General features: G+C 35.1%; 1 protein-coding gene across 1 annotated transcript; it reads left to right on the forward strand.

Annotated features, from left to right (window-relative positions):
* Nucleotides 1-984: 984 nt before the first annotated feature.
* Nucleotides 985-6,040, forward strand: LOC124450331 (tetracycline resistance protein, class H-like). Its single transcript, XM_047000982.1, has 2 exons — nt 985-1,105; nt 4,676-6,040. Exon 2 carries the CDS (start codon nt 4,695-4,697, stop codon nt 6,015-6,017), a length of 1,323 nt encoding a protein of 440 aa, XP_046856938.1. The 5' UTR covers nt 985-1,105; nt 4,676-4,694; the 3' UTR covers nt 6,018-6,040.
* Nucleotides 6,041-11,073: the final 5,033 nt, after the last annotated feature.

An 11,073-nucleotide genomic window follows, 5' to 3' on the forward strand; every position in this document is an offset into this window, starting at 1 on the left:
GTTTTTTAGTGTATGTAAAACGTGGCTGTCCAAATGCTCTTCGATGTCCGCCGCTTGTACTTTACTTGTTTCTTCACGCCTTGCTTCAAGCAACAGATCTTTTAAGGTATATTTAGGATCTCTTAATGCTTGTTTTCGTACACGACTCGGGGTCCTGCTTGATAAAGAAGTAAAGCCCGTTGCCGAGTTCTATTTGTTATATTACTGGCTGTTAAAAATGTTTTAAAATCTGCCAACCACTTGCGCCATCTATTTGCAATGTTTCCTCCGATTTCTTCATCCGGATTGAAATGTGGCATGGGAGATAAAAATGTTGCCATGTTTGCGTTGATATTTTATTCCTCGTCGCCAATGTAATGTTTAGAATTTATCTTCTTCCTTTAGTATCTATCTATTGTGCTCTCTAATATCTGTTTCTTAACAACACAACCTCATTCCTATATATATACATGTCATTGTCACTTTTAAGGGGCGTGTCTACAACACTACACTCTCCTTCAACCCTTCATAAAGGATAAAAATTCTGTTATAAGAAAAGTATTTGCCAAATCGATATTTTCTCTTGGTGCGCCTTATGGAAAAATTTGTGGTCGATTTCTAATAATGTATCGATCTCTTGCGGCACGAATTCTGTTTTGAGCGTTTGACGTAGTATCACTTCCTTTGTTCTTAATAAACTTTCCCGGGCATTTTTTGTTGTAGTCTAAAAATATACTTTGTGCTGATTGGTGCAATAATCTTTAACTTGTTTGCATTTGGACACTGAGAACATTTACATGTATTTTGAACTATTTATTTGAACCAGATTAAGCAGTATACCCTTAATTGTATACACCAAATAAAAAAGTACTTCTCCGTGCAGGGGAGAAACTAGAACGTTATTGGGAGATGGTTGGATGAATATTCATTTATTCAGCTCTGCTCGACTGATTTTGTTTGTGAACGATTTTAATTTCAAAAGAATCAGCTGGGCAGAGCTGAATAGATGAATATTCGCGAGAATTGTTATTACCATATCCGTCTATTGACGTTGTCCTAAGTAATTTGGTACTGTCATAAATCAAGGAGCCAAGGAAACACCTTAATCTTTCAAAGTATTTATTAGGTAACTATCTGTTCTGACATTTGTTATCTTTACCTAAATAGAATGACGTATCTATAGTCTAAATTTTATTGTTGTCGGGGTTATAAATGCTGTATTGTACGCAATTCCTTTCTTAATAACGCCAACTGCTTTTGACGACTGCACAGTAATTCTTTTAGAAACAAATTATGTTTTTTATTATATATTATTTTTATATTTAATCAGAATACTATATAATAAAAACCATATCTCCCAAGATTATTTAGCGTATGAAGCCCTGAATTTATTATAGTTAGTTATTTGTTTATTTATTTATTTAATGCACATTTCAATCGGGCCCTTTTTTATTGGTAAATGCGTTTTACTTTAATGTTGAATTATATCGGAAGGGTTGTAACGAAACCGATTCTTGAGGCTTTTGGCCTTAGCTACTGCCCTTGTGTGTATCATATACTATTTGTGGTTGGTTGATCATGGTGAACAAAACACTAGATAATCAAGCATTGTCGATAACGAAGGTCTTGAATGAATGGAAAGACCAGAACGATCCAGGAGATTTTTAAATTCGATATAACAGAGCTTCAAATTATAAATTGTAGCCCAGAAAAATAATACGTTGCAATAAAACATACAATAATAATACATTCCAACGAATAGTTTGAACCCTGGAGTATCGTTACATGTTTGTTAAATGTAGATCGTCCAGGTTGGTAAAGTCCTGAGAAGGACTGTTTTTGTGGTTGTTGACTGACGTTTCGACAACCTTAGCGGTAGTCATCTTCAGAGTCAAATGAGGAGTAAACGTCAGGCACAGAATAGATACATACAGAAGCGCCACTCGATGTCGGAACCTTTGATGTTCGTGTCCCCAGCATCCGGGCAACTTTACACGGCGGCCATGTTTCCAGCCAGATAAATGCAGCCAGATCGCAATATAATATATAGTTCTACGGATGGGTTTTGGCAAATAAACCCAAATATTTCTATAGATTGGCCATTTTTTTAATATTTTTTTGTGTGGATACAGTTAACACATCAAGCTCTCAACAATTTATCATTAATTCGACGTCCGTTTTGATAAATGAGGGTTTATTCGGAATATTTACAAAGTAGATATGTAATCTGACGAGATGCGTACTCGGTATATGGTTTGTCGTCAGTTTTAATTTTATCATATAAGAATTCTGCAGAGAATCTTGAAGACATTTGTTCTAACATTTGAAATCTCGGTCGTGGCTGAAACAAGTGACAAATCAGATTATCCTCCAGTTAGTTTATATATTGTAAACAACGTTTGGCAGGACATTCGAATCACCAAAATTGTCTAGCCAGGTGTTTTAAACTATCAGAAGCGATGCTGCATGGCCACTATGAAAGTCATCTGATGCCAAAATATTTTGTATTCATCACAGTTGTGACTTGTGAAGCTTGATTGACTTTTTGAGCAAGTTGGAACATAAGCAGCAGCATGTTGGCCTCCACCAATATTGTAAAGCATATACTGTCATATGGTCCACATGACTTAACTTTGTTATTTCTGCCTTTTTAAATTCAATCAGGAGATTATTTATATATTTGACATGGATGCTTATTGATGATGTGAGAAGTGAACATAAAAAAGCTTCCTGAATGCTTTTGTGAATTGGATTGGTGTTGGCTTGGCACAGTTTCCCCATGTCAAATGTTTTAAAAAAGTTTTCTGGTGTATCTGTGTTTCACCTTTTGGTAAACATTTTACTGTGTAAAGTATTACGATTTAAATAATGGCATTAAGAGTAACTATAACTGGTTTTTGTCAGAATAAGTTCTGTTTGTGACATGATTACTTACAATAAAAATTTTAATTTACTGAATGAAGTTTATGGATTTTAGCAAAAATTAAATTTTCGAGCCCTTTGTTACAATAATTTCTCTCTGCTGGTTGATCAATGCGGTGAATCAAACATAATTCTAATCATTTTTCACATACAATTGTTGGTCACAACTCACAAGTGAAGTTTAACCAAAGAGGTAAGCTGTAGGAGCTTGACAATATGTTTGACATAATGGTAAAGTTAATTTAATTCTAACAATTTATCAACAACTTCATTCTTTAAAAAATTGTAATTTCATATATTGTTTATTAAAAATAAGACAACAAAAAACATCTTTATTTGTAAGTTAATACAAATTTGACAGACATGATAGCCACAGGAACTCAATATACAATTACAAATAAAAACTTTCAATTACAATTATGCAGACAAGCTACATTGCAAATAAAAAGCCCCGATTCAAGAATCAAATATAAATTAGTTTAGTCCAAATTTTATACTAATAACGTCTTCATCTGAAGAACGTTCTTTGCACAGTAGGTCTTTTATCGCTTCTATCAAATCCGTTGACCATTCTAATAGGAAACTCTTTACTAGAAAATACAGAAATGGAATCACACTAAATATATTTATTACTTTTGTCCTAAATTATAAATTCTTAGGGCAACTGCCGTTCAATATAAGAGACGTTCTAAACATGGATCTCGCATACAATTCAAGGCAAGAAACTATAAAACCCGTAAAATTATATTTGAAGAACGTATTTTACAACAAAACTGTTTCTCACCTCATATGCTTGGTATCCTATCCGATGGCATTAAAAATTTTGTCCCTAAGTGAATTTAAATTCGTCAAATTTTCGAAAAACAACTCTTCATAATATTAATCTATATACATTCTGGCCAGTTTATCTGGCTGGAGTAATGGCGGACGCAAAAGATGCGCACTTAAGAACTGGGTACAAGTAGGGGACAGATTTTTCGCTGAGTGGCGCTTCTGTATGTATCTATTCTGTGCGTCAGGTCAGCCGTATTTGTTATCTGATTCTTACGTCATTGTATTGTGTGTATATAGTCAATCAATTATTACTCCGCGAGAGAATCTCGAAATACTAAACACTCGTGTCTGAGGTGAAATTTCGCGTGTCTGGCGTAAGATATGGCTTCAATTATTTGCTTGAGGTAGCGTTCCATGTATTTTAGTTCAAAGTCATACCTATAAAACATCATGATTTGCTTCAAATATGGCGGCGAAGTTGTCGTTCCAGTTTTTTATAGAGCTCACTGGTTATGATTCGTAAAGCGTCATGGTATTGTTTTGGGGGATTTTATAGTTTATATTTCATACATGACAAACATTTCATAGTTTGCCAAAGTATGAAAAGTGTTTGAAATTAGAATAAAACAGCAAGGGCGTTGTTAATTTTAAGATATCAATGATAATTTCAGTAAAAATCACTTTACTTCAGTTCAGGTGAATTCAACTGTTTTGTGCAACGATTTATCTTAAAAAGCGCTGAAATTTGCTGTTTATGTGCAATTAATGGACAAGACATATTTGTTGTAAAATGATGCGTGTTCCAAATTGTACCATGATCCTTTACGCGCTTCATATTCATTTTGTTTTGCATAATGTTTTCCCTTAGTTTTTACTCCAAAAGCTTGAAGTTATAGGTTATGCTTATTTAAACTAATGTGTTGGTTTTATCGTTAGCTTTTTAAAGCAACTCTCTATATAATAGTACAAGGATCCAACGCTTAATTTCGTTGTTTGTTAGTTGTACGCAAAGATCAAAGATGAATCAAACGCAAAGACTGAACTTAACACTTCTCGTGTATGTCTTACTTCGTGGGTTTATAGACGGTTGTGAAATTTCATTTATCCTGCCAACTGCGTTGTACTATATTAAATCGTTGGAGCAAACCAAAGAATTTATGGCCTTAGTCGTGGTATCATATGATCTCAGTGCACTTATCACAATGCCTTTGATTGGACGTATTGCAGACCGCTTTGGTCGAGTCGATATATTGGTTGTCTTGTGTATTGTATTAAAAGTTTTGGGTAATTTGTTATATTCGATCAACACAAATGCTGCGTTCCCATTGGTTGGAAGAATAATTAGCGGAATTGGGCAAGCCTCTAACGGTTTGCTGTTTCGTCAGATTTCATTGTACATACCAGAAAAAAGACGAGCTGGTATATTTGTCATTGCTGATGGAGCTTACTGTTTGGGAACAACATTTGGGCCTGCGATTGGAACCTTTGTTGTATTTAGCACAAATATATTTGGTTGGAAGATTAATGCTGGCAACTCACCTGGAATTATATTATTTTTTACTTGGTCTATTTTCCTTATATGGTCACTTTTCTTATCAAGCAAATTTGATGTGAAGGAAGAATGGGTAAAAGACGAAGTATTATTGGAAGAGTTTAAAACACTGAGTGATCCGAACGAAGTTGCACCTGCTATTAATCATGGTGCAGGTCAACATAAACAATCTGCTGAATTATGGAATGATTGTAATTCCACTGTACTTTGTTTGTTTTTTTTAGTATTTAATAGTGAAGCTTTCTCAAGCATATCATTATTTTCGACACCACTTTTCGCACAAGAAATTTTGCATTTGCAGCTCATTCACGTCAAGTTATATTTCCTGAACTGCTCACTCACAAACTTCGGTCTTTTCTTAGCAACTTACATCTCGTCCAATTATTTTGAAGAGCGAAATATTGTCGTATTCTATGTTATACTTCAGGTCATCGCTCTACCGTTGTTAACCTGTTTGAGTATTACTTGGATGGACTTCAACAACAGTCAATACTATATTTTGTTGTCATACATCATGCTAGGCTCTCCGTTTTTAATATTTTCACAATGTTGCTCTTTGTTATCAAAAATCACCCATCCAACGAATGCTGGATTCTTTCAAGGTGTTTCAGTTGCCACTATTCATATTGCATATACTGTAAGTCGTATACTAATGAGTTTTGCATTTACACGCATTGGGATGATCTATTTTAGTTTTGGCCTTATTGTAATGTGGTTTATTGGTGCTGTTTGGTATTTTTTTGCATACCGCAAGTTGACTGTACATGAAGAGCGTTGTAGAAAGCAGTAAATAAATTTCTCGATCATCATGCACTTCTTATATTCTGACTAAATCGAATAACGGTTTTAAAGAGTTTGCTAGTCGTCCAGGGAAATTTAGAAAGGCAAAATGAAATTTTCGAGGTAGCGAAGGGCTATCATATAGTTCTACTATAAAATCCAAGGGAATTGAACGTATTTCGAATTAGAATATACATTCTTTTGAATTGAAACTACCGCACATTTGTAATCTAATCATGTGTGAAGCCTTCCTGTGTACATTAAGTATTTGGTTTGTTTCCTTCTTAAAGACATTGCATTTTTAACCCGGTAGCATTTCGATACTGTACACAACTGATAGCTTATATCCATCGAAATGATGGAATTTTTCTATTTTCTCAGTCGTTGAAGAAAGTAAAGTTAAATATGCCGAAGCAAGTACATTTATTGCTTTTTGTTCTTGAAAAATGGGCGTAAACGTTGCTAACTTTGCTGTTTGCTACCCTTTCGTACACCCACTCTCTGTCTATCTTTGTAACTACGACCAAATCATTTGGAGCTTCTGGAATACAACCGTTTTATTTGAAAGTATTTACACATGCAAAACACATAGACGTTGGCATGATCAAGACAGAACTGTAAAATGTAATGAAGGAATTGGCCAAGGTTTTGCAGAAAGGAAGCGTGTTATTCTCGTCTGTTCTTAAACATTACCTGGGTGACTAGATGTCTGAGAGGATGTGGATGCAAAGAACGCTAATGTGCCCGACGATTGAACGGATTAGATGCATCCATGGACAGTACTTGACTATTGTGTGAAGTCATATGGTACAGACGTTGTAATCAAATGTAGCAATTGTTGGGATAAGCGAAATAAGAACGATTCTCTTTTTAAATGTTGCTATAAATAAAATATTGCTCATGTGGTTTCTCAAGTAGCAAACCCGACCTTTTGCCTCTCGAAGTTTTCCAAACGTGTACGTGTTTTGGATATGTGAATCCTGTCAAACCAAAATGTGGTATCCCAGAAGCTCCTAATTTTTCATTGCCCAGACAATGCGTGTGCCATTGGGTAGCAAATAGTAAATGCAGAAACTTCTTTTCTTCTGTTCTTCAAAAGTTGCATTTAACAAAATCAGGCCACTTGCAGAACTACTTGCTTCATTCCTCAGCAATTTTAGCCTTGCTTACACAAGTGGCGTAGGTAGAATGTTAACTGAGTTTGTGAGGTGTATAGTCGTATATTCAGTTATGCCCTACTGAATTCTTTTGAAAATGAATTGGCTTTCAAAAGAAATCAATAGAGCACATCTGAACATATGAATGTTCACCCCAATAACAATACAGCTGCGCCACTGCTTATCTCCAACGCCATATTATCTCCTAGTGGCGTAGGTGACGAGCACTCAAGAAAGCATTTGAATCGTTAATGGTGGACGCGTCCTTTTTTATAACGTTTACGTATATTTATCATTGCGACAAAAAAAAGCTAAATAAAATTCGATTTGAGATTTAAATGTTTCAGCTGTATACAGGTGCATTTGTTCGTGGTCTTGCATGTAGTCTATTATCAATGTTCTCCAGTTTACACCAAAAAAATTATCGTATAAGTTGTCCGTATACCATATTACATCTTTACACTTCTTCCATCGCAATGCCTGTTTATTGGAAAAGACAACAAGCAGCCTTTGGTTTCGTCCGTACCACTTTCCACTGAATCAAACTATAAAGGTAAAAGATGAGAAACATGTTGCCAGCACCTTATCCATGTTCGCTTTAGGTTTTACACGATGACAAGTCTTTATCAAATCTTTTTCTGTTATAATCTTCGAAATTTTAAATTATTTTTGAGAAAGTCTTTTTATTTGACAGCCGCCATTTTTATCGTCATTTACATCTGTTCATTTCCCATTCATCATTGTATTACACTTAACTTTCCCTCAGTTTCCGGTTGACATGAGTGCGCCCGGTGTACTTTCACGGACTGGAAACTAATCGACACGGGTAGGAGCTCCGGTAACTTTCAGGACCATACCTGTACCCTATCTACTAATGCTAGATTAGAATTTGAGTATTTTTGAATGGAAGAGACTATACGTCTTTTTTGAAGCACGAGTGACCCCGTTCTTCACATGGCAGTATGAAATTACCATAAGTCTAATTAGTGCTGTTTAGGTTTTCCGGGATTCTTTAATTTAGATTTTATGATAATATATCTTGGAGGGGGGGGACTTTCTTTCTCTATGCTATTTACTAACTACGTAACGCGTCTTGTCAAAAACGAAGTCAGTCGCATTTAAAATTTCAGTTCGCCAGTCTGCTACAATGTACTTCCTGTTCTCTCTAAATCCATTTGCACCATTTAGTCAAGCAGAAGCTGATTTTCTTAACTTCTTTCAGTTCCCAATTTGTTCCACTTGTAAGATGTAAATTTTAGTACTGCAGCCGAAATAGCTGTGCAAGCTTTCTCGTACGGAGACAGATGCTTGTACAAAAACTTCTCTTTTTTAATTTTTTTCGTTGTGCTTTTCAATCAAAACTATAACATCTTTATCATCCCGTCTTACGGGAAGCCTTCCTGTAGATATTAAGGTATTCCCCTAATTTACGACAGTACATTTCATCCCATGAACAATTGAGCTCCAATCGTGTCCAAGTGTTTACGATTTTGATACTTTTTGGATAACATCCCACGCTGATAAGATAACTGATATTATCCGTCGAAATTATGAAATTTCTCTGGTTTCTAATTCTGCTGAATTGTTGTTTGAAATATTCTCTATTCAATTGATATAGATAAAAAATTTTTTAAATCACTAGCTTTTAGTAGCATTTGTGCTTTTTAAACTTTAATAGTAAGATAGCGTTGATACTGTATATCAAGTTGCCTAAAACCCTGAATATAGCTGTGATGATAATCAACATTTTAACGCGACCAAAGCGATCAGCAATACGAGCTATCAATGGCGTCATTATAAGACTGGTCATGTTGAACGACACAAGAACTATTGCCAAATATTTCTCGTTTTGGCCAAGAGATTTAATGTAATACCAAGCTGTCGGTATTATAAAATAGAGTTCAATTCCGTCTGCAAAGCATCGCGTAACGATAAAAGCAAAAACAGACTGACCAAGACCTTCGAGTTGATTCATTACACAAATCGTCGAATTCTCTATCAAAGAAACGTAACGATCATTCCAGATTATAGTTCGACAATGTTGTGAACTCGCCGATATGTATCTTTATATACTCTATTGAATTGACAAATTGGCAAATTTCTTTCTAGTGGCAGTAGGAAATTTGTGAGTAGTACGTAAACTTCTTCCTATTGTGCAAACCACAGTATGGGAGGATAGACAGTAGGTCCACTTCGTCAGCAACTTGATGCCGTTAGCCATTTCATCTTTCCTATAGGTCAAAAAAAAGCAATTGACCGTCAAAGACTTGCTGCCACCACTGTTGTAATCACACGCGTAATAAAATATGCGTGGCGTAAAAAAATTCAATGAGTGGCCCTACTGTATATTTACTATAGTGTGATGTACACTTATGGCCTTGGGCCATGCACATCAATTACTTGGTTTTGAACTATTCTCCTTAAACTATGAAAGAAATTAACAGTTACTTGATGTTTTGCCAATTGCAAATATAATTTTCTTATTTTCATTCATAATTTAAACATTCTTACCGTTGTTCTCGGTGTTAATGAGTGTTAAAACTCTTATTTGTTGATTTCGAAATCTTACTCGAAGCAACGCTTCATCAACTAAACGTTCAGAATTTGCATTTCGTAGTTGCATTGTTGTTGATGTACAATCATATATCTTTGGTTGGTTGATCATGGAAAGCAAAACGCACTAAGAGCAATCAATAAGAGTAACAGTGTGGATGAAAGTAGTGATGATGTTAAGATGATGTTTATCAGTTAAGATGATGTTTATCAAAAGAGCGACGAAATATGTGTTGATCTGGATGAAATGTGTTTAAGAACATGACTAATCGATTGTTATTGTTCTTCATAATTGGTATCAATTTTAAATAACTTTTAATCCAATATATATAGCCACTTCAGATTAGTGTTTCTCTCTGTATCAATTTCTTGTTTTCAAAAGATCAATGATGAGTGAAGCACAAGGAATTAACCTCAATATGTTCGTGTTTATTATGATGCGTGCCTTCATCGATGGATGTGAGAATTTATTTATCTTGCCAACTGTTTTGTATTATATAAAATCATTGGGGCAAACAGAGCAATACATGGGTATAGTGGTAATATCATACTACGTCAGTTCGCTTATAACAACGCCGTTGATTGGACGTATTGCAGATCGTTTTGATCTGGACAGTTTGCTGATTATCTTTTCTATTGCATTGAAGGTTCTAGGAAATTTGTTTTACTCTATCAACACAAATGCAGCTTTTCCATTGGTTGGAAGAATTTTAAGTGGAATGGGGCAGGCATCACACGGCTTGCTTTTACGTCAGGTTGTTCTGAACATCCCAGAAAAAAGACGAGCTGGTATATTTGTTATTGCTGATGGAGCTTACTGTTTGGGAACAACATTTGGGCCTGCTGTTGGAAGCTTCCTTGTATTTAACGCAAATGTATTTGGTTGGAAGATTAACGCTGGAAATTCACCGGAAATTATATTATGTTGTATCTGGTTTGTTTATCTTATATGGTAAATTTTATTATCAGGCAAATTTGAAGTAAAATCCAACTGGGTAAATGTCAACTTGTCTTTGGAAGAGTTAACCACACTAAGTTATTCTGAAGAAGTCGACACTACGGCAAAAGTGGTAAAGAGTCAAGACAAAGCAGCTGCCAAATTATGGGATGATTTCAATTCCAATGTACTATGTCTGTTCTACATAACGTTTTGCAGTGAGTCTTTTTCAAGCATAGCTCTCTTTTCGACACCACTTTTTGCTCAAGAGATTTTGCATTTACAGCTCATTCACGTCAAGTTATATTTCCTCAACTGCTCTCTTATTAACTTCGGCCTTTTCTTGGCAACTTATATTTTTTCGAGTTATTTTGAAGAACGAAATGTTGTCGTGTTTTTCGTAGTACTTGAGATGATCG

This window comes from Xenia sp. Carnegie-2017, unplaced genomic scaffold (assembly GCF_021976095.1).
Source record: "Xenia sp. Carnegie-2017 unplaced genomic scaffold, XeniaSp_v1 HiC_scaffold_24, whole genome shotgun sequence".
NCBI lineage: Eukaryota > Metazoa > Cnidaria > Anthozoa > Malacalcyonacea > Xeniidae > Xenia > Xenia sp. Carnegie-2017.